We start from the raw sequence: 24,666 nt of genomic DNA, 5'->3' as shown, positions 1-24,666 counted from the left end.
GGAAGCAGGCTTTAGGCTTTGAGCTGTCAGCACACAGCCTGATGCGGGGCTCGAACTCATGAACGGTGAGATCATGACCTGAGCCAAAGTCAGATACTTAACCGACTGAGCTACCCAGGCACCCCCTGGTCATTTAATTTTAAAAAACAACCCTATGTACTATGATTATCCTCATTTTTACAGATGAGGAAATCGAGGCACAGAGAGGTTAACTAACTTGTGCAGGGTCTCACTGCCAGTAAGTTGTAAAGCTAGGATTCAATCCTAGACATTCTAGCTCTAGAATCTACATTCTAAGTCTAAGCCACTATGCTGCTTCATTGATTCTCACTGCAGGCCAGTCTTCTGGACCTTAGGAACATAATCACTGACGAAGTCCCACTTGTACATATTAGATCTAGCAGGAAGTCAAAAAGTGTGTTGAAAAATCAAGAAATAGCAATGTAAGCATGCTACTTAGAAATATGGAAGTAGGGGCACCTGGGTGGCTCAGTCAGTTGAGCAACTGACTTTTAAAAAAAATTTTTTTTAATGTTTACTTTTGCGAGAGAGTGAGAGAGACAGAGCGTGAGTGAGAGAGGGGCAGAGAAAGAGGGAGACACAGAATCCGAAGTAGGTTCCAGGCTCTGAGCTGTCAGCACAGAGCCCGACGCGGGGCTCGAACTCATGAGCAGTGAGATCATGACCTGAGTCAAAGTTGGATGCCTAACTGACTGAGCCACCCAGGTGCCCCTAGTTTTGAGTATCTGACTCTTGATTTCAGCTCAGGTCGTGGTATTGAGCCCCGCTTCAGGCTTTGCACTGCAAGTGGAGCCTGCTTAAAAGTCTCTCTCTCTTTCTCTTCTCTCTCTCTCTCTCTCTCTCTCTCTCTCTCTCTCTCTTTGTCTCTGTCCCTCTCCCCTGACTTGCAGACAGTCTCTCTCTAGAAATAAAAAAATAAAAATAAAGAAATATGGAAGTTAGGGTGCGTAGGTGGCTCAGTCAGTTAAGCATCCAACTTTGGCTCAGGTCATGATCTCATGGCTCATGAGTTCAAGCCCCACGTTGAGCTCTGTGCTGACAGCTTGGAGCCTGGAGCCTGCTTCAGATTCTGTGTCTCCATCTCTCTCTGTCCCTCCCCACTCATTCTCTCTCTCTCTCAAAAATAAACATTTAAAAAAAGAAATATGGAAGTAAACACTTAAAGAAACAGCTAATCAAATTGAAAACAGTTGCTAATGGGAAGAGAGAATGGAGGGTAAAAGGGAGGATGGGACTATGGATCTTTGATTTAAGCTTTGTAAAACTATGAATGACATTTTTAGATATGAAAATCCCAACTAAAAAACAAACACACATATGGGGCGCCTGGGTGGCTCAGTCGGTTAAGCGGCTGACTTCGGCTCAGGTCATGATCTCACGGTCAGTGAGTTCAAGCTCCGCGTCGGGCACTATGCTGACAGCTCGGAGCATGGAGCCTGTTTCAGATTCTGTGTCTCCCTCTCGCTGACCCTCCACTGTTCATGTTCTGTCTCTCTCTGTCTCAAAAATAAATAAAACGTTAAAAAAAACTAAAAAAAAAAATAAAAACAAACACACTAACAATAAAAAGACAAGTAACCCAATTTAAAAAATGGGCAAAGATTCTGAATAGACATTTCTCCAAAGCAGATATCCAAATGGCTAATAAATCCATGAAACAATGCTCAACGTCTTTAGCCACCAGGGAAATGCAAATTTAAACTACACCACCTCACACTCACTAGGGTGGCGATAATCCTAGCAAATGATAAGACAGTAACAAGTGTTAATCAGACTGTGGAGGATTTGGACCCTCAGACATTGCTGCTGAGAATGGGAGATGATGCAGCTGGAAAATAGTCTGGCAGCTCCTGAAAAAGGTAAATGCAGAGATACCATATGACCCAGCAATTCCACTCCTAGGCATATACTCATGAGAATGAAAGCATATGTTTGCATGAAAGTGTGCACACAAATGTTCACAGCAACATTATTTAAAATAGCCAAATAGTGGAAATAACCCAAATGTCCATCAACTGATGAATGGATAGACAGACATGGTATATTCATACAATGGAATATTATTCATCCATAAAAGGTTATGAAATCCCAATGTAGGCTACAATACAAGATGAACCTTGACTGCATTATGCTAAGTGAAAAGAGCCAGGCACAAAAGGCCATATATTATGTGATTCCTTTGATATGAAATGTCTAGAAAAGGCAAATCCATAGACAATAGGTAGATTGGTGGTGGCCAGGAGCTGGGGACAAGCGGGGAAATGGCGGGTAATGACTGCTCTTGGCTACAAGGCTTCTTTTGGGGGGTAATGAAAATGCCCTGGAATTAGATGGTGGTGGTGTTGGAACAATTTTATAAAACACTAAAAACCCTGAAATGCACACTTTAAAAAGGTGAATTTTATAGATATGAGTTATACCTCCATTTAAGATTAAATGAGATTAAACAAAATACGAGGCAAGGGGGAATGGGGCTATTACGCTATCAATGAACACAGCACTCATTTACCTCCCTTTAGATCAGCAGCCGTGGCCTGGTGGGAGTGTCTTCATCTGCCTGGACCTGGCCTTGCCTTTCTCCCATTCAACTTCCCTTAGGTTGGCTCTGACTCCAGCCTGGCACACTCCTCGCCTGACACCTTCTAGCCTTCCTCTCTCAGACGCTAGCTCAGATCCTGGGACAAATACGCCCCTGAAAAATGCCCCGGATACTATCCAGGGTTTTCTAGCTATAAACCCTCTTTAACTCAGTGATGTAAGGGTATGATATCTGAATTACTATCCCATATACAAATCTTGTATTTGACAGATGGTAGAGATCCTTGGAAAAACAGGCATTCATTAATGACTAAACATCTGATTGTTACTGTGTGGGAACGAACATTTGAGAAGTTGTGCTTCTGGTCTGACTGGGTCTTAGAAAGGAAAAGATAGAAAATTATATTGGGCTTTAACAGAATAAGACAAGCTTCTAAACATACATAACAGGTGTAAAAAATCACCATAGTTTTTCCTGGCAACCCCTTGCCACACAGAAGTGATGAGAACTTTGCTATTTACAGAAAATGTAGATGGCTGAATAGGAAATGGAACTTGGTACAAGTCTTGATTAACTAAAATGTTACTTTAAATATTCTCACCATGGCAAAGAAACTGGTGATTGCTTAGTGGATACTTTCATCAACTACTGGTGTACTGATTTGCTTTAAAATAATCTTTATTTGCTTTTATTTTATTTTATTTTATTTTATTTTATTTTATTTTACTCTATTCTATTTATTTTTAAGTAAACTCTACACCCATTGTGGGGCTTGAACTCATGTCTGTGAGATCAAGAGTTGCATGGTCTCCTGACCGAGCCAGCCAGGCTCCCCTGTTTACTCTTTCTTTAAAAAGTCAGTGGCCGGGGCGCCTGGGTGGCTCAGTCGGTTGGGTGGCCGACTTCGGCTCAGGTCATGATCTCGCTGTCTGTGGGTTCGAGCCCTGCGTCGGGCTCTGTGCTGACTGCGCAGAGCCTGGAGCCTGTTTCGGATTCTTGTCTCCCTTTCTCTCTGACCCTCCCCCGTTCATGCTCTGTCTCTCTCTGTCTCAAAAATAAATAAACGTTAAAAAAAAAAAAATTTAAAAAGTCAGTGGCCCAGAGGCACATGGGTGGCTCAGTTGGTTGAGAGTATGACTTCAGCTTAGGTAATGATGTCATGGTTCGTGAGTTTGAGCCCCACGTTGGGCCCTTTGCTGTGAGCACGGAGCCAGCTTCGGATCCTCTGTCCCACTCTCTCTCTGTACCTCTCCTGCTCATGCTGTCTCTCAAAAATAAAGTTAGGGAACAGAAAAGCCAGGTAGAGTACAGGTTAATCTCTGAGGGTCTTCCTTTAGTCATTTGTAAAATGGGGACACCTACCCCTCAGTGCTCCTGAGAGAATCAACTGAGATAGTCCAATAATGCACCTAGCTCAGTGTCTGCTTTATGAAAGCAGACAGCATTATTATTATTTTGTGGTGCTATAACCACTGCCTCATAGTGATACAGAAGAAAGGGAGTGTTGGAAGTCAAATCATGTCTGGACATATATTAAGTCCTTTGGTTCAGTAACTGCAGAGCATGTAGGTTCTCTCACTCTCTCTCTCTCCCTCTTTGATGTTTATTTATTTTTGACGGAGAGACAAAGTGCAAGCAGGGAAGGAGCAGAGAGACACAGAATCTGAAGCAGGCTCCAGGCTCCAAGCTGTCAGCACAGAGCCTGATGCAGGGCTCAAACTCATGAACCGTGAGATCGTGACCTGAGCCCAGGTCAGAAGCTCAACCGACTGAGCCACCCAGGCGCCGCCCCCCCCTTTTAAGTTTTATTTATTTATTTTGAGAGAGAGAGAGGGTATGAGCAGGGGAGGGGCAGAGAAAGAGAATCACAAGCAGACTTCTCACTGTCAGCGCAAGCCTGACGTGGGGCTTGGACTCACGAACTGTGAGATCGTGACCTAAGCTGAAATCCAGAATCAGATGCTTAACCAACTGAGCCGCCCAAGTGCCCCCAAAGCATCTAGGTTCTTATACTTTTCCAGTCGAGTCGTTGTCCATGAGGAAGAACGAGGTGGCATATGCAATCATGAGATCCTTGCACAGAGTTAGAAGGCTGGATTCCACATAATAAAGTCTATCTTCCCAAGTCTGAGATGACCGATTGGTGTGAGCCTGGTGTGACAAAGTGTAAGGTTCTAAAAGTTCCAGCCAGGAAATACTTGCCTATTCATTCAGAACAAATATGAAATTACCTTTGGTGGATTTAAAAATATTGTTCAAAACCCCAGCAAATCTAAGGATGACATAGTAGTAGTGGCCGTGGTGGTGGCGGTGGGGGTAGTAATAGCAATGACAATACCGCCACCACCCGAGATGAGTCGTAGTCATCATCACTGTCATCTTTCATATTGGCAACCCTTCACAGTGTGAAGCATTTGCCAAGTTATCCCTTCTAATTCTTGCCACATCTGTGTCAGGGGGATGGGACGGATGTGCAAATGAGGTTCAGGGGGGTTAAGAGATTTGCACCAAGGCCAAGAGTCCAAAAAATTATTCTATGCTCCTCCTTATTCTTTCTAGTCAAGTGTCAGAATTAAGTTCTTTCAAGGTAAGCATGTCACAAACACTGCTTCTCTGGTCTTCCTGAGGGTACAGTATGTGGTACAGGCCCTTAAAGCAGACAAAAAAAAAAAAAAAAAAAGTAAGAAGACAAAAAAAAAAAAAAAAAGTAAGACTGTGACAAAGAAGAGATACCCTACACAGAACAGGCTTCTTTTTTTAAAAAAAAAATTTAAGTTTATTTATTTATTTTGAGAGAGAGAGAGAGAGAAAACAAGTAGAGCAGGGGCAGAGAGAGGGAGAGAGAATCTCAAGCAGGGTCTGCACTGTCAGCACAGAGCCCAATGTGGGGCTTGAACTCACAAACCATGAGATCATGACCCGAGCTGAGATCAAGAATCGGCTACTTAACGGACTGAGACACCAGGCACCCCCCAGAACAGGCTTCTTAAGATGTGGCAGTGATGAAGAGGTGGAGAAGCATAAGCACAAAAGAGAGAGCACTATGGAATTATGGGTTGAAACGTGTGTTCCCCCCCAAAAAGATACCATGAGGTCCTAACCCCCAGTACCTCAGAATGTGACCTTATTTGGAAATGGTTGTTCTGATGTGACTAGTTAAGGTCATAGTAGAGTAGGGGGGCCCTAATCCAGCACTGGTGTCCTGAGAAGAAGGAAGCCATGTGAAGACAGAGACACACAAGGAGAACACATGTGACAACAAAGGCAGAGACTGGAGCGATGTGGCTACAAGCCAATAAATGCCGAAGCCTGCCTGCAAAGCACCGGAAGCGAGAAGGAAGGAAGAACTTCCCTACAGGTTTCAGAGGGCGCATGGCCCTGTAACACTTTGATTTCGGACCTTTAGGTCTCCAAAACTACGAGACAACAAAGTTCTGTTGTCAGTGGCACTTTGATAGGCAGACCCAGGAAACTACTGTGGAGCCCGAGAGGATCCCGTCTTCTAAGAATGAAATGAGGAGAAGCAACTATATTGTCTGAGAGAAAAGAAGGAAGTGTTTGGGGGGAAGAGACCATTTATAAACCTATGACTTATTTGAAAGTCCCTCTAAGCCACCGTCTCTTTTGACATTGTAAACGTTGTCCAACAAATGCTGAATTCCTTAAATCTTTTTTAAGCTTATTTATTTTGAGAGAGAGAGAGGGAGAGAGAGAATCCCAAGCAGGCTCTGCACTGTCAGCACCAAGCCCGATGTGGGACTCGAACTCACGAACCATGAGATCATGACCTGAGCCAAAACCAAGAGTTGGACGCTTAACCGACTGAGCCACCCAGGCGCCGCTAACAAATGCTGAATTCTTATTAAATGTCTTTAATGAAGAATATCAATACTGTAAACACCAAGCCCTGGCCATTGGCAGATGATCAGCAGAACTGCTGCCTTGATCAACCGGCTATAGCCCTGTGCTCCCAGGAAGGGAAGAATCTCTTTAATTTCAGTCCTGGAAGGGCACTCTCTCCCAAGCACTTTTTCAAAGTTTACAGGGGAATAATTATTACCTGGATCACAGTCATGTTTACATAAATGTTCTTTTCATTTACTCTTCACACAGAGCCTTCGATCTGTTAAAAGGAGCAATGTGTGAAACTGGCTCTGGGAAGGAACTGGGCCCGTTTACTGTACACATAGCACCAAAACCACACCAAATGTTGCCAAAATAACTTTCAGGATAGAACAAAACCAATAAAAGGAAGGAAAGTTTCCATTCAGCTTGCCCATTTACTTATAACTTGCCATTTGTGCCGTGTCAGAGATTAAGTGTCCTACCCTCCTCGGGTCCCAGTTCTTGGTCTGGACAGACAGGAAACAAGGTGAACCCAGGATGCACGCACTCAGTCTTTTAGATGGACCACGGGTAACTGCTGTAACCAGAAAAGCATCACGTCATACGTGAGCCTTTTTTTTTTTTTTTTTTTAAGCCAGGGTTTGCTTTCTCTGGACAGTGAAGTAGGAGAGTAACCTCTGACTGCACAAATGTTCATGAAGCCACTGCTCATTATGTTATCAGGAAGAGGTTTCTGTCATCCGAGTCCAACTCTGGATTCAAAGAAGGAATTAAAAATCATTCCCGGGTGGAGACCTGGGTTTGGCTCAGAACCTGCCTTAGCCATCAGTTAATAATTAATCCCAAACTCTTCCTCCAGAAGATGTTTCCAGGGTTTGCTTATTTTTAAAGACAGGACCTGGTGTTAAGACTCATTTATCATCTTGGGGCACCTGGGTGGTTCAGATGGAAGAGCATGTGACTCTTGATCTTGGGATTGTGAGTTCGAGCCCCATGTTGGATACAGAGATTACTTAAAAGAAGGAGAAGAAGAAGAAGAAGAAGAAGAAGAAGAAGAAGAAGAAGAAGAAGAAGAAGATTTGTTTATCATCTTGAAGGAATGAATTCTAAAAGCCTACTACTTATCTCCTACTAGACAGAATATAGATTAGGTTTTTGTCACCTAAAATTAGTGATTAGAAGGAAGAAAAGCTATGCTCCAGGAAATACCTTTTAATATTAAAAAGCAAGGGAGAAAGGAGCGCCTATGTGGCTCAGTTAGTTGAGTGTCTGACTCTTGATTTCGGCTCAGGTCACGATCTTATGGATTGGGAGACGGAGCCCCGCGTCGGGCTCTGTGCTGATAATGCGGAGCCTGCCTGGGATTCTCTCTCTCTGCCTCTTTCCCTGCTCACACATGCTTTCTCTCTCACTCTCTCTCTCTCTCTCAAAATAAATAAATAAATATTAAGAATAAAAAATGCAAGGGAGAAATTTTCAATATAAAATGTTGCCAAATTTATAGTCACTGTAAACCCATATGCAAAATTCTCAAGTACCTGATAGTTCTTGGAAGTCTGCTTTCTGCAAACTGTGTAGAGGACTGTAGTAGTTCTCTCAATAAATCTAGAACTACAGTCAGTCCCAAAGTACTCATTCTTTTTTTCTAAGATCATCAATTTTTTTTCCTATTATATATAGCCAGTTCTCGTTATTCATGGTAGTTATGTTCTGCAAAGTTGCCATGAACAATGAATTAATGGAGACTGAAACATTGCTCCTAGAGGAAATATAGGTTTAGGTTTCTGAGAGCCTCTGGTCATTCCAGATCACTTATCTTTATTTTTATTTAATTGTTTTTAAATGTTTTGTTTATTTTTGAGGGAGACAGAGTGCAAGCAGAGGAGGGGCAGAGAGAGAGAGGGAGACAGAATCCCAAGCAGGATCTGCACCATCAGCACAGAGCCCAACATGGGGCTCGATCTCACGAACCATGAGATCATGACCTGAGCCAAAATCAAGAGATGGATGTTTAACCGACTGAGCACCCAGGCACCTCCTTCTTCTTTTTTAAAGCAAGCCTGTAACTTGCTTGGTCAAAGGTTCGGGAAGAGATTCAGGCAGACAGAATTTGGGAATCCTTTCTCAGGATCTATCCATCCCAGAATTTCCCCTCTCTGTCCTGAAACTGCGGTTTCCCCAGATCAACGTCCTGGTTCTCCAGGCTAGAAAAACTGTGGTATCTCCACCAGTGCCCCTCCTGCATTGCATTTGCTCCCGGATAGACTTTTTCCTAAGTTAAAAGCCAAGAAAAGGGAAACTTACTCCATACAATGCCTGTCCTGTGAGCATGGACTCCCCATAAGAATCTGCCTGCATGTGACTGCTCTCCAGTGTCTCAAGGTAGCTGCTTACTATATTATGTCCAGAATTTATAGTTGCTATCTGAAGGAGGACCAGTCTTGTCGGCTATTACTCAGCCATTACTACCCCAATTATTCATTATTGTCTTTGGAATGAATTTATGAAAATGGATGTTCTAAATATTTACAATACTTAAACAAGTCACTGTGCAAAGATCTGGGAAGGTCTGGATACTTAGGCACAATTTTTTCATTCTGTTCCTCAGCTTACCCTCCACACGTGGAGGAAGGCTGTTCTGAACCCTGAAGCCAACAGAAGGCACATATCTAAACTTACCTCCTCCTCTGAACATCCCTAGTGAATTTAACTTCTAGCAAGGGTAAGGTAGAATCGGTTAAATGGGAGTTCCTTCTGGCCTCTCCTAGGCTTCAGGCTACAGTGGTAATAAATTAGCAGTTAACAGACATGGCCATAAGGCCAAAATAAGGCTAAGCAGAGAAAGTAAGTTTTTCAATAAGAAAATGTATGTAATATCTCCCTCCAATGTGGATATTATGTTGACTGCACAAAATTCTGGCTACTTTTTTTTTTTTTTTTAACGTTTATTCACTTTTGAGGAAGAGAGAGAGAGAGGAGAGAAACACAAGCGGGAAGGGGCAGACAGAGAGGGAGACACAGGATCCAAAGCAGGCTCCAGGCTCTGAGCTATCAGCACAGAGCCCGATGCCAGGCTCGAACTCATGAACTATGTAATCATGACCTGAGTCAAAGTTGGACGCTTAACCAACTGAGCCACCCAGGCCCCCATGTTCTGGCTACTTTTGAATGAGAAAGAGGTAAAAGCTACCTCTTGAGTGGGGGTAGTGAGGTCTTCCCTCTCTGATCCCAATCTGTCTTCTGATCTTCTGAACATCCACCTCTTCCTGGATTTCCTGCCTCCTTTCTGTGCTGCCAGAACCACAGAGGTCCTTAGCAGGCGCATCTAGCAGCAAGAGAAAATTCACTGAACCCTGGAATTATCTTTGGCATTCTGTAACTTTAAAAATAGTGATTAGAAGGGAAACATGCGCGCGCGCGCGCACACACACACACACACACACACACACACACACACACACACACAACTTCATCAACAAAGTGGCACTTTCATTTCAGCTGTTCCTGGGGGCAAACAGCAGAAAAGATAAGTCCTAGATTGAAAGCTTTGTGGTTATCTCCGTTTCTCATTAAAGTGCCCCTGATTATAATCACACCCACGATTACAAGATTTAACACACCTGGTCTTAAGGATGCACCAGGAAGAGGAATCCTACATTCATCTCATCCCATTTCCTTTCCTTTAGTCACTGGGTGAGCACAATTTATAAATTTCTGTGAGTGCAGAATAGAGAACAGGAGAGAGGTTTTCCATTCACATGGGTTTTTGAAGGTGACAATCATCTTCCACAGCCACAAATTATGTTAGCACCGGTGAGACCAGGAGTGTTGCTTTCATTGGCTACACACAGATCTGAGAAATCTGGGTAGGCTTTCTACTTCTTCTCTCACTTTACTAACTAGACACACACACACACACACACACACACACACACACACACACACACACACACACAGTCTCTCTCTCTCTCTCTCTCCCCCCTCACTCACTCAGGGTGTGTATGCACTTGTAGAGGTTTTCTTTTTGCTACTTTTGTAAAAATCCATTTTTATTAATAGAAAATAAACACTCAGTTTCAGTTGTTATACCTGTTGTTAATAAAAAAAAAGAATTTAAAATAATCACTTAATCCTGTTTTGACTAAAACAATTGAAACTGTGGCTTAAAAAAAAATATTCAGCACCATTTGCTCATAGGCCTTTCAGTATTTGTTCTTAAAGTTTCTGGAACTTTCCTGTCTGTGAAGTACAGGAATTACTAAGCCTCACGAGGAGGCCTCTCTGGGACAACCAATGAGAAGGCAAGCAATCGTCATAAAAGGAATCCATGTACATTCAGCACGGTAACTCGGACAATACAACGATTCCCTCCCCTCCAGCTCAGGAGGGACATGCTTCTGAGCACTGAGGGATGAAGAATCAGGCTGTTATTTGCTGTTGGAATTGGCTAATAACAGTAAATCTCTGGCACAGATGCTACTGGTTCTTAATATCCTGTGATTTTAGGAAATTCTGTAGATAGTTTGGATTTAATTCAATTTATTCAGAAATTAAACCTATGTAATAAGGTTCACTACTCTGTCAGAGTATCTTCTGGTTTAGTATCTTATAAAATACATGTAATACATGCAGGCAAATCATAGTCTTAAAGTATACTTAGAATACTGCATTATTCAAACCAAAACCTATTTTAACAAAATGTCTATAATTAAAAGTAGCTGATGAAACGAAATCCAAAGTTATGACAAGGAAGACTCACTCTCACTAAGCAACTCACTGTTGCTTAAAGAACTTTAAAAAGCACGTGCCCTGGGGCGCCTGGGTGGCTCCTTTGCTTGAGCTGACTCTTGGTTTCGGCTCAGGTCATGATCCCAGGGTCTTGAGATCAAGACCTGCATCGAGCCCTGCACTGGGCTCCACACGGAGCATGGAGCCTGCTTAAGATTCTTTCTCTCTCCCTCTGCCCCTCTCCCCAACTTGCACTCTCTCAAATAAAAATAAAAATATAAATAAAAAGCATGTGCCCCTACAGCCATTCAAGTACAGGTGAGGTGCACCCTCTCCTCATTTTTTACCAAAGGATTCCAATCAAGGATGGGCCAGAAATTAGCATTTCTAAATATTTCATAAAAGTCCATAGAAATATTAAAAAAACTTTTAAGAAATAACCCATACAGAGAAAGACAGATACCATATGTTTTCACTCTTATGTGGATCCTGAGAAACTTAACAGGTACCCATGGGGGAGGGGAAGGAAAAAAAAAAAAGAGAGGCTACAGTGAGAGAGAGACAAAGCATAAGAGACTCTTAAAAGCTGAGAACAAACTGAGGGCTGATGGGGGGTAGGAGGGAGAGGAGGGTGGGTGATGGGTATTGAAGAGGGCACCTTTTGGGATGAGCACTGGGTGTTGTATGGAAATCAATTTGACAATACATTTCATATATTTAAAAATAAATAAATAAATAAATAAATAAATAAATAAATAAATAAATAAATAAAAAAGACTTTTAAGGGGCGCCTGGGTGGCTCAGTCAGTTAAGCGTCCGACTTCAGCTCAGGTTATGATCTCACACTCCGTGAGTTCGAGCCCCGTGTCGGGCTCTGTGCTGACAGCTCAGAGCCTGGGGCCCGCTTCAGATTCTGTGTGTCTCCCCCTCTCTCTGCCCCTCCCCTGCTCATGCTCAGTCTCTCTCTGTCCCAAAAATAAATAAAAACATTTTTAAAAAATTTTTAAAAAAGACTTTTAAGACTGTCTCTGTATCAGTGAGCAGTAGTGCCCATCAGAATTTCCTGAGAGCACAAAGACAATGGCAAGTCATATACTCGCTCAGATATTCGAAGGATGGGGGAGGGTGACTGTTGGGTCATCCTTAGCTGGAGCTTCTCCAGGCTTTTAACTATATGTTTCTCACCAATGTGAGTCAGGTGGACTTCTGTGAGAGAATGGTGTTCGGTGGTCAGGATCTCTTTTGTACATTTTTTCCTAAATGGAATACACAACAGATAAGGGAGTAGAGGAGGTAACACAGGGAAGATACTCCTTCTAGCTCAGAAGGAGTGGAATTGATAAAGCCCATATATGCATTCAAGAAGTCCATGGAGTCCTCCAGCTGTGGAGAGTGGCTAATGTGGTCATCTAGAATTGACACTGTGGAACATGGGAATGTTTTCCTGCACAGCTCCAAAAATTCTGCATAGAGGTTCGTGGGATCCTATGGCCCACCGATAAAATGACTGGGAATAGTCACAGAAGCAAGAGCTCTCACCCAGCATGTTCTAAACTTCTTTCTCTGGATGATGTACCGCAAGAGACTTGATAACTAAGTTCTCGTCATTGTTGTGTATCCCTGCCCACATGTCCCACAGCTCACTCCCAGAGCATTTGATGTACGGCCCATAGACTGGGGTGAGACCTCGAGAGAATACAAAGAAATTTGCGTCAATCGTGTGAGGATGGGTGACAGCATGCCTCCATTTAAAAACATTTTTTTAATGTTTATTTATTTTTGAGAGAGAGAGAGAGAGACAGAGACAGAGACAGAGACAGAGACAGAGATAGAGAGCGAGCATAGGAGAAGCAGAGAGAGGGAGACATAGAATCCGAGGCAGGCTCCAGGCTCTGAGCTGTCAGCACAGAGTCTGACGCAGAGCTCGAAGCCACAAACCACAAGATCGTGACCTAAGCCGAGGTCGGACGCTTAACCAACTGAGCCACCCAGGCGCCCCAGCATGCCTCCATTCTTGAGCTGCTTTTGGAAGAGAGGACGGTGAATCTCAGGAAATATACCTCCATTTGACAGATAGAGACTCCTCACGGTAAGCTGACGAGATCATTTCTGCTCGAACCTATAGAGCACCTTCTGAGCAACGATACCTCTGTAATCATGAGACACAAGGTTGATCCTATGGTTCTGGAGCCCCAGATGCCACAAAAATGCCTCTACGATGCTGGCCTGCTCAAATATGGAACAGTGATGTGGTCTTGTTTGTCACTGCAACCAAAGACCAAGAAACCCAGGGCAATCACTCGTTAAAACCTCCCGGTCAGACCTTCCCAAATCTTGTACTAATCACAGCTGGAAGTTGGAAACCTAGGTAAAAGCACAACTATCTCAGGATTTCCAACCACACCCACAGAGTCCTGGTAGAAGATGTGCAGTCTCTCATAGGTGAAAAATCTGCCTGACGACTTCCATGAGTGAAGAGCAGGAGACAGCTGGAGTGCCAGGAAACGCAGATAGGCCACAGACAGGGGCACGGCTAGTCACCCCACCTGAACCCACCACTCCTTCATTGTGTGGAGGTGATCTCAGTGCACCATGGCTGCGTCTTATCCCCTGCTGCCCAGCACAGCAGTTTGGAGCACCCGGTGCCACGGCGCCCGCAGCATGGCAGGGCCAGGCGGCAGCCAGGCACAGCACACAGCCCGCAAAGGCAGCGCCAGCCAAGACAAGCAGTGAGTAGTGGTAAGTACCCAGATGTGCTGGTTGCCACGGCCCACTCACACAGTTGTATAGACCTATTTCAATAGTGTTGTAATTCATATTTTAAACTACAATTTTACTTTGAAATAATTTTAGACTTACAGACAGCACAGAGAATTCCTGTATACTTCTCACCCAGTTTCCACTCTTGTTAACAACTTACATATCAATGGTGTATTTGTCAAGGGTTTTGTAGATCTTAAGGATGGGTGAAAAATACTTTCTTAACTCCCGCTTGTACAGCAGACTCTCGTCAAGGGCAGTTTGTAGCCGATAGCAATTTATTTAATTAATCTGCATTATTGAGTTATGATCTTTGTGTTCCCCACCACCATCAAGACCCTAGATAATAACTAGGGGACAACTGATGAGTTCATGCTTGCACAAAAATGGTGTCAAGAACTTCATGTGGCAACGGTCTATCATGAATAAAGCCCGTGGATCTGACAAAACAAACACTCTTCTAATGGCTTCACTGACAGTTAAATACTGATGTGCCAGCCACCAGTGAGCACTGTGGATGGCAGGAAGTGAATTATTAATGTAAACTCTCTCCATAAACTCATCTGGGAGTGGGTTTCCATTAAAATCAAGAGGCAAATTAATTTAGAGGTCACTCATTCTTAGCACACATAGGGATATATATACTTTCTTCCCGTATTGGCCACACACTAGGGAGAAATCCAACCAAATCCACTTGGAGAAGGAAAAATGTTTAACTTATGTAGCAACTAAAATCTTGTGGATTGAATTCACAGCTAAAAAGGAAACATTTTTAAATGAGATCCTTTAGTAATTTGGTATGAACAGTGAAAGGAGTCAGGGAGACAAGTCACTAAAGATCAGGCTCCAGAGGCAGGCTTAGTGTGTTCCTGTTCGCTCACCTGGAGTCTGCCCCTCTGAGAAGAACACCAGCACTCAGAGTCTCGATCTACAGACTTATGCTCTGGTTCTCCTCCAGCAGTAGGGTGTGGTTTGCCTACTATTTCAGAAGAAATAGGGACTCCTATTAAAGATGCAAGCAATATAACTTTCCTACTACAGAATAAAATCTCTGCTGATTTTATTCTGGGGATAAAGTCTGAGGTCTCCCGTGGTGAGATTGATGAGCAGGAAAAAAACCAAAAAGGTACGGAAACTGCATATGGTGAGAAACTGACTTACCTCAGTGGCTTTCTGGCTGAGGCCCCGAAACAGCAGCACAATCACGTGGATGGCAGCTCTGCGCACTTGAACTTCATGGTCTGTTTTAGCCACAGCAATCAGGCAAGCTGTTACCTAGGAGGGCGAGGGGAAAAGTCAATAAAATTCAGGATTGCACAATTACCTAAAGTTTTTCAACTATGTTCCACTTTCTACACATCCACCACAAACAATCTGGCTTAGAGAGGGGTGGATAGTTACCTCATTCTCCATAAAGAGAGACAGATCTAGTGGTGGAGATCTTGATTTAGTCTGGCTTTTCCGGAAAAGGGCAAAATCCGGTTTGGAATTCAGGAAGAAGATTAGGGAGTCAGCAGGGATATGTGTATAAAACAAAGGTATGGTCAAATTCAAGTATTTCCTCAAAAGTAGGAAGAAATGTTACTTGTCCCCCTTTGGGAATGCTAAATGAAAGGAAGGAAAGATGATCCAAACCATAGTGGCTTTCTAGGGAGTGAGGACCATAGGGATTTAGCTAAGCAGGCTTTGGAGTTCAAGGCCCAGCATGAATATGAATGCGCCGTTGATGAAAGTTACAGCCCAGGGATAGAAAAATACATAAATATTCTAACTGATCTACTTCCACATGTCCAGGTGTCCTGGTCCTGCAATCTAGCATACCCCACCATGTGAGTCACCCGGGGCCAATTTCAGAGTCTCCCCGGGTTTCTTCATGTGTATAATAGGTCTTTCAGTGCTCATTTACTTTAAAAGACAGCTCTATAACAGAAAAGACTAGAAATTACTAGCACAGCATGTGCCAGATATATAGCTAATAATTATATGTCGTAAAATAAGAATGTTTCTAGACCCTGTTACCACCCTGCCCCCATCCCACTCCTGGTTAAGAACAAAAATATTTTAAAACCTCAGTAAAGAGATACTCCTAAAAACAATGGCAAAAAAATCTTCCTGAGGCATTCATGCAAGATTTAAAAATTGAAAACGAAAATTTTGAAAGTGTGACCAACGGAACAATAATCTGAAGGTAAGTCTCAATTATTCAATTGGCTTCTCACATATTTTGTTATTTCATTTACTGTGTGAGTGTATTTCTTGGCCAACCATGGAAGGATTTCTAACCATGATAAAAAAATAGCCAGATTGTGTGTTTGGAAACATGTATAAATACATATTATGTTTAAAGAATGGTTTTTAAAAAGGTTTTAAAAAAAAGAATACAGGCACAAACGAGGAAATAGGCTTGTGCAGAAATTTTAACTATGCAGGTTGTATTTTTCACAGCTTTCAAACAGTTGGGCATAGTTCAAAGTGTCTAATTAATCAGCGATGGCAGAGAGATTAGAAGAAGTAGCTTGTTCTTAAATATAATTGCATCTGTGATGTACTGGCACTTAATCAAGTTGTACATCTATTAGACAAACTTGCATGTTGCGAGTGAAGGGAAATCCCAGGAAAGCTCAACAATTTGGGGGCTGTTTTTCAGTAAGATCCAGCAAGCTGTTTCTGCTTTTGACCTGGGACACCCTGACCCAAGGCCATCAGTGGCTTCCATGCCTGTGGCATTAACGGTAGAAGCAATTCAGTCTTAGGAGGAATTCCTTGGGTGACCTCCAAACAGGTAACAATATAATAGCTACCTCCACTTGCACCCTTAGTATTTACAAGGTAAGAGCTGAAATCAGAGAGACAAGTTAGAGCTAGGTCTGAGTCCTTCCTGACACAAGGAGGTTTAGCTTATTCAGTCTAGTAACTAAAGGACAAAAACCAGCCTGGGGCCGCATAATGTGCAGATGCTCCCGAGCCTTTTGCCTGCCTCTCTCTGGGTTTAGTTTGGGGCCCAGGTTTCCAGGTTTGGTGGATCAAGGCTTCTTGGCCTAGAGCCCTGCTGGTATCCAGCTTTGCCACCTCTGTCTCCCACACTATGCTGAGCACGCTGTGCCTCAGCTCTCAGTGAGTCCAGCTCTGGCTGTCGGGTGTTAATCCCACAATCAGGAGAGGCAGAAGATTCCTGCCTGGAAAAGGGCTTGCCCCACAAGGCCAGTGCTGTAATCCTTGTGCCACTTTGAAGGCATGGCTGAGAGAATAGCTGGTTATTACAAGCTTTGGTGAGATCAGTTGGAATGGCCTCCTGCTTGCTACAGACTATTATTATTATTATTATTTTTAATTTTTTAACGTTTTATTTATTTTTGATACAGAGAGAGACAGAGCATGAATGCGGGAGGGTCAGAGAGAGAGGGAGACACAGAATCTGAAGCAGGCTCCAGGCTCTGAGCCGTCAGCCCAGAGCCCGACGCGGGGCTCGAACTCACGGACCGTGAGATCGTGACCTGAGCTGAAGTCGGACGCTTAACCGACTGAGCCACCCAGGCGCCCCCAGACTATTATTTATGCACCGAACAGGACCCAGTCCATCTGCAATCAGCCATCCAGGATGATCAGGAAGTGGCCCATGAAAGGAAGGGTGTTCACAAACCTTCCTCAACACCTCTGTCACAAAGACTAAATCCTATGAAACATATGATGGTCAATTACGCAAAATGTTGTTTTTTTTTTTAAGTTTATTTATTTTTGAATGAGAGAGACAGAGTTTGAGCGGGGGTGGTGCAGAGAGAGAGACAGAGAGGGAGACACAGAATCTGAAGCAGGCTCCAGGATCTGAGCTGTCAGCACAGAGCCTGACGCGAGGCTTGAACCCACAGACTGCAAGGTCATGGCCTGAGCTGAAGTCGGATGCTTAACCAACTGAGCCACCCAGGTGCCCAATGCAAAATGTTTTTAAAGCATCAGAATTTTAATATGGTCTTGCAGATATCATCTGGAGACAAGAACAGCCTTCTGTTCAGGTCACGCTCCCATAACCAACTTGTAATGTTGCTCTCCTACAGGCCACTGAGGCAGACCCCTAGTCAAACCCTAGAAGCAGGGAGGATGCATAGCCACTCTCTTCCATTGACCCATTCGGAACAAGTCACTCTCATACCTAGTCTCTCTCACCTTCAACCCCAAGGACACACTTACCATTGACTTTCACCTCTAAAAGGCTTGGCAAATAGATAGATGATGTAAGGTCTTTACTAATTTATGAATTGGTGTCATATTTCTATTCTGTTCTGTTCTGTTCCTAAGTCCTCCCAGAGGATAAAATCCATCCTATGTGATCTTCATGTTGCCTGCCTTCAGGGTCGGCATACCTAGTCTAGTAAACCACACTGTGGAAGGCTTTCTTGTCATCACTGCCTAAAATACGTACATCATTCTGCCATTCTGAGAACCACGCAAAGAGGAAGATGATGATTCCTCTGCATACACTATAAGTCAGTGTAAGCAATTTAACACTTGATGGGAACTAACAGGAATAAGGAAAAACATCACTTCCCAAATAGCTGGCACACACCAAGCATACTCAGAACTACATAAATAAAGATAATACAAATGGCAAGATTACCAAAAACCAACTTTGGAAAATTCCAGGAGAGAAGGTACCAGAGTTGAGGTATATGTCAAGAAAGCAGGACTTCAATTTTCCAACTGCATTTTCCTCCCTTTTCTTAACCATTTCTTTGTTAAAATTTCGGTTGGTCTGCTTACTTATGTGAAACTAGACCATCTGCCCCTCTATTTCATCAACTAAGAAACCTTAAGAACAAAGGCAGTACAGTCTCCAATTCATACGTGCTCAGCTTGCTCACATAACCTGCTCACGGAACCATGCTGGGTCTGTTAGCTTCTGGAGGGTCTCCCAGAACGTGCACTCCAGTCCTCATCTCAGGGGCCTATGCAGCTTCAACACGCACTTAGGGAACTGCGTCAGTCATGGTGAAACTGGTAATCAACCCGGATCATCCAGTGGGATCAGAGGTGATAGCTTTGCATCAGACCTCAAAGCTCAGGTTTACGGAATTCTGGGCACCACATTAAAAGTGGATTTCCCTATGGACTTCTCACCTAGGGCACATCTTACTTACTGTACTGAGGATAGGCCTCTCACTGTGGTTCCCTTCCATCATGTTTACTTTCCAGAGAGAGCGATGAAGATGAAAATGCCTATCAAGATTTGGTTTTAAGCACCACAGCTCTTGATAAGAACAAGGAGAATTAGGGAAAAATAACAATGCTTTCCAAACAAGTTAAATCTTGACATCAACAGAGAGGAAAAACCTGAATTTCCAGCACAGGAACTGAAGGCATTGATCCTATCCTTTATATTCCTTCCCTACCAGCAAATGCCATCAAGAATAGACAGTGCCCAAATCTGGACCACCCAACAGGTAGGACAGCTTTCTGCAGATGCCCAACAGCTACAGCTACGACCCCCCAGGTCAGGTCATGTTAGAAGAGACCATGGTGGTTAGTTTGTTCAATTTCGTACCCAAACAGATTACACATATCCTCTTTCTCTGCCTGCCTGACACTTGATCAATGCAATCTTCTTGCTGCCCTGATAAGTCTAACTGAGGGTCCCAGCTGTGGTTCCCTCAGCACCTTGTGCTTATTCTATCATATCACTCTAGTCCAGTGTCTATTTATTCTTCTGTGTTTCACATTCTACAGAGATTTCCTTGGGGGAAAAGACTGTGTGCTTCATCTGTGTGCTCCAGTATACCTGGAACATGGCAAATGCTCACAGAGGAGAATTCCTTCAGTTTGCAGCCAAAGGTCAGTTTCCCCAAAGTTCCTTCTCCACCAGAACATACTACAAAAGACTTAAGAGCTTTCATGGGACACTTAACAAACTGTCACAGAGAATGACACGGTAACTAAATAAATAATATCATTTCATTCTTGGGGCGCCTGGGTGGCTCAGTCGGTTAAGAGTCCGACTTCAGCTCAGGTCATGATCTCGCAGTCCGTGAGTTCAAGCCCTGCGTCAGGCTCTGTGCTGACCGCTCAGAGCCTGGAGCCTGTTTCGGATTCTGTGTCTCCCTCTCTCTCTGACCCTCCCCCATTCATGCTCTGTCTCTCTCTGTCTCAAAAATAAATAAACATTAAAAAAAAAAATAAAAAAAAAAAAAGATCATTTCATTCTTCTGCTTTGGTTTCCCAACTCACTCAAAGTAAAAGCCAAACTCCTTATGAGGCCCCATCAAGACTGCCATCACCTCTCTGACGCACTGGCCTTGCTGTTCAGTAGCATGTCAAGCATGCACCTGCCTCAGGGCCTTTGTACTTGCTGCTCCCTGCACCTAGAATGCTTTCTCCCCAGGTATCTGTCTGGATCAGCCCCTTGCTTCCTTCAGGTCTTATCTCAAATGTTACTCATCAGTGAATCTTTTCCTGTTCATCCAAGTTCACATACAACAACAAGTTCCCTTTGTGCCCCTTCCCTTACTAGATTCATTTCCTTAGCACTTACTCCATCGGACACAGTATATATTTGTTTACTTCCTTACTTATTCATTACCCACCCCTCCTTTCTAGAACATCAGCCACATGAGGAAAGGAACTTTGTTGTGCTCACAGCTGAATCCCCACCATCTAGCACACAGCTTGGTTGCAATTCCTATAAATGGCACAGAGTAAGTGCTCAATGAACATCTGTGGAAGGTATCAACAAATAAATGAAGAACTACTTCAGACCCATGTCCACTATCCCACTTTTTCCATGAGAATGGACAAGAGCGGTCTAACTATAGGAGGGCTCAATGGCCAAAACACTAGGGCTGTCAGGTGTCCAATCATGTTCAAACTTGTAGTCCACCCAAGGCAGCTGGTTTGGCACTGATGACATGGCAAGCGTGGGATGCTACATGAGAAGGATCATCTAAAAAGAAGAGACAAATTATGTGGGATGGAAACACCTGGTTTTTCAAATCAGAGGGAATATATTGCCTTCTGAAGTTTCATTGCCAAAAGCAAGGGCTATTAAGATGGAGCTACATGACCCTTCCTGTCAGTAGCTCTACTTGTATGGCAATTCTCTTCCTTTTTCAGCACAAATGCAATCTTTTTTTTTTTTTTTTTTTTTTTTTGGCAGAAAAGAAATCTTATAAGTGAACTGAAAACATTTATTGGGAGACAACATACAGTTTGGTTAAGAGCATGGATTCTGGAATTGCCCGCCTACATTCAATTCCCAGCCCTGCGCTTCCTATCTGCATGGCCTTGGCAACTTATTTCTCTGTGCCACGGTTTCCTTTGTGAGTACTGGATCAGTTGGTACATGTAAGGTACTCAGAAAAGTATTAAGTGCTTGCTATTATTACTATTTTTAAGATTTAAAAAAAATTATTTATTTTGGGGTACCTGGGTGGCTCAGTCAGTTGAGTGTCCAACTCTTGATTTTGGCTCAGATCATGATACCCTCACGGTTTGTGGGATCGGGCCCTGCATCAGGCTTTGTGCTGACAGCGCAGAGCCTGCTTGGGATTCTCCCTCTCAGTTTCTCTCTGTCCCTCCCCCACTCTCATGCTCTTTCTCCCTCTCTCAAAATAAATAAATAAACATTAAAAAATTTTATTTACTTTGAGAGAGAAGGAGAGAGAAGGGGAGAGAGAGAGTCCCAAGTAGGCTCCAAGCCATCAGTGCAGAGCCCAATGCGGTTCAGATCCCATGAGCCATGAGATCATGACCTGAGCCGAAACCAAGTCGGATGCTTAACTGACTGAGCCACCTAGGCAACCTCTTTTTTTTTTTTAAGATTAAAAAACAAACAAAAACAATTCTTTATTTCAAGAGAAAGAAAGAGAGAGAAAATTATTACTATTCTTAAAGCATGTAGGAACCAGTCTTCCCAAATAAGCCTTACCTTCTTCTTCATTCAATATTTATCAAGAAACACTGCATGTCAAGCATTGTGATGGGTGCTAGGGGGTATGCAAAGGTAAATAAAGATGGGCTCTGCCCTTGGCACGCTCACAATTTGTTAGTGATCATAAACACACCTGGGATTGATGTTTCAGGAAGTCCAGATCTCAAGAAGTAGGGCAGGGTGTCACTGGACAAGGGGCTGGCCAGGCAGGTACCCCCACAGCAGCAGCTCCTCACATGGAATTTAAAAGCTGTCTTTTGTGTTAGCACTCACGGTAAGTGAACAGCCTGCTACCTATTTACACTTCATTTCTGAAGGTTTAATAAGCAATCCGAGATTCTTGCTGTGAGCCAGGAAATTGTAAAGCTACAAGACCCCTTATGATGTAGACCCTGCCTGCCTCTCTTGCCTCGGTTCTGCCACCAACTAACCTCCCACCCCCACTCCTTCACTCCAGCCTTTAGGATCTTCCTACAGTTTTCCAAATATTGCCAGGCTGTCCCACACAACACTGCCTTTGCACAGCTATTCTTTCTGCCGAAGTGCCTTCTTGGGCTACCCAATTTCTACTTGTTCTAAAGATTCAGGTCCAAACATCTCTTCCTCTAGCACCTCTTTGTCAACACTCAAACCTGACTGAGGGGCTCCTAAAATATGCTCCTCCAGCACTTATCACGAAGGACTACAACTGTGGCCATTGATGTTTGTGTCTTCTACTAGGTTACCCATGCCTAGAAGGCGAGGTTGGTATCTTGTAGGGTTTTGTAACCTTGGCCCCTGACAAAGGGCCTGGCACACTGCAGGTGTTTGGTAAATGTACGAGCGGTAACATCTGAAGGAGGCTAGTTACCCCTGTTCTTCTCATTTCCTTGCTGCCATGATGATCACTGTCATCATCGGCCTCCTTCAAATCACCAAAATCCTCCTTAAAGAAAAATCTCAGCACAAAAACAAAACAAAACAAAAAACCAAATCGTTACTCAAATGTCACCTTCTCAATGAGCTTCACCTTGAATACCCTATTTAACATTGCAACCTCCCCTCCACCCAACACTCTGGCCACCCAGATCCTCTGCTTTTTCTTATTTTCCAGATATACATTATCTCTAGATCCTTGTAACAATCCTTCACTGCAGGCATTTTAATCCCGCCCCCTTTTTTTAGTAATCTCCATCCCCATCGTGGGGCTTGAACTCACGACCCCGAGATCAAGAGTTGCATGCTCGACTGACTGAGCCAGCCAGACACCCCTTTGATCCCATTTTCTAAGTCAGACACTGAGTTCAGAGTCTAAGTCATGTGTGCTCGAATGAACGCAGGTAAGTAGGTGGAGGAGGTAGGCCCTCACTGATTCCCATCCCCAAGTGCACTTGGAAATTTCATTCTCTATCAACAGGTCAGGTGGGTCTCCAGAGAGATGATACTTCTTGAATGTTATAAAAACCTGCTTGAGCTCAATTTTTCTAATCAACCAAACCAAGAAATTTCTCTAACACTCTGATGGGAAATCATATGCCGCCAGCATGCTACAGTTTCCTTAAGAGAGAAAATGGGAAGAAGAGTCTAGGGACTCAAGAAGAAACATGGTCTCAGTTTTTTGGTTCAGAGAAGACCATGATGTTCAGGTATTGTTTGGGGTCAATGGTTTCAGAAAGTATATGAGATCCTGTCAAACCTAAGCTGATCCACTTGGAGATCCAGGGTAAGTTTTCATTCCATTCACAGCTATGTTTTAAAAAATTTTGTGATGCTTACACAATTCTGCAAATATATTAGAAGCAGTTGAATTGTACCCTTTAAATGGGTGATTTATATGGTATGTGACTTCCATCTCAATAAAGCTGTTATTAAAAATAATAATGTTTGGGTTTGGTTCATATCACAGCTTATGGCTTGGTTTGGGTTGAGTCATATGAAGGTACCAAATAAACAGGAAAAAAATGTGGGAACTGCTTCCATATTTGACCCAGAGAAGTTATAAAAGGCTGAAATCTTTAGACAATATAATTAAATAGACCCGCAAATGCCTTCTATTGTGTTACAAGTTCATATACTAAAGGACAAGAGATTCACTCCTTGGATGAGTGACATCCAAAACAACCAAAGATCAGATATCTAACGGTTCACATATGGTAGAGCACTCTAAGGTGTTAAGTTGGTAAGAAGCATTATTTCTAAGTTTTTAAAAAAAGACACATAAATGGGTAGTGGGGACTATTAAGGAGGGCACTTGTGATGAGCATCGGGTGTTGTACGTAAGTGTTGAATTGCTAAATTCTACACCTGAAACAAATATTACACTATATATTAACTAACTGGAATTCAAATAAAAACTTTTTAAAAAAAGAAAAAAATATATAAAAAGATGGGTAGAGAGGTGTGTCCCTCATGGAAGAGTTAAAGGAGAGGAAGTGACTGACGCATAACTTTCTTAAAAATCCTAAGTTGGAAAAAAAAATCCTAAATTGGAATTTAAGGGCATGAGTAGCCTTTACTATCAATAAAACAAAGCCTATAAAGCTCAGGAATCAGGAAATGCCATAAATTCAAGGGTATGCGTACATCCATGAGTGTATTTTTCTGCTTAGCGATAAGACACAATCACGACATCAAAGAAAATTCTTTCTCCCTAGGAACTTCTTAAGATTTGTTGTTCAACATGGTCTGAATAAAGAAGCCAGTATTACAGTTTTGTAAGTTTTTGGTCTAGTGAAGTTATATGCTCTATGTGAGAGATATGGTCTCTCATAAATAAAAAGGTAATATAAACTTTTAAAAATTTATATATTTATAATTTACATGTCATTTTCTTCCAAATAAAGATTTAAGATAGTCAAGCGCATTGGTAATAAAACGA

General features: G+C 42.9%; 1 protein-coding gene across 3 annotated transcripts in view; it reads right to left on the bottom strand.

Moving 5' to 3' along the window:
- The window catches only part of TANGO6 (transport and golgi organization 6 homolog), a 190,026-nt gene that overhangs the window by 20,683 nt on the left and 144,677 nt on the right, over positions 1-24,666 (bottom strand). For 2 of the 3 annotated variants that reach the window (XM_007090410.3, XM_042969156.1), the window contains exon 17: positions 15,056-15,169. In XM_007090410.3, the coding sequence (XP_007090472.2) occupies positions 15,056-15,169 (114 nt within the window). Of the gene's footprint in view, positions 1-12,269; positions 12,821-15,055; positions 15,170-24,666 lie in introns of those variants that run through there. The other variant, XM_042969157.1, reaches the window with a different exon arrangement.

Source organism: Panthera tigris, chromosome E2, assembly GCF_018350195.1.
Source record: "Panthera tigris isolate Pti1 chromosome E2, P.tigris_Pti1_mat1.1, whole genome shotgun sequence".
Taxonomy (NCBI): domain Eukaryota; kingdom Metazoa; phylum Chordata; class Mammalia; order Carnivora; family Felidae; genus Panthera; species Panthera tigris.
Note: the sequence above shows the minus strand (reverse complement) of the source record. Positions and strands in the feature narration are given on the sequence as shown.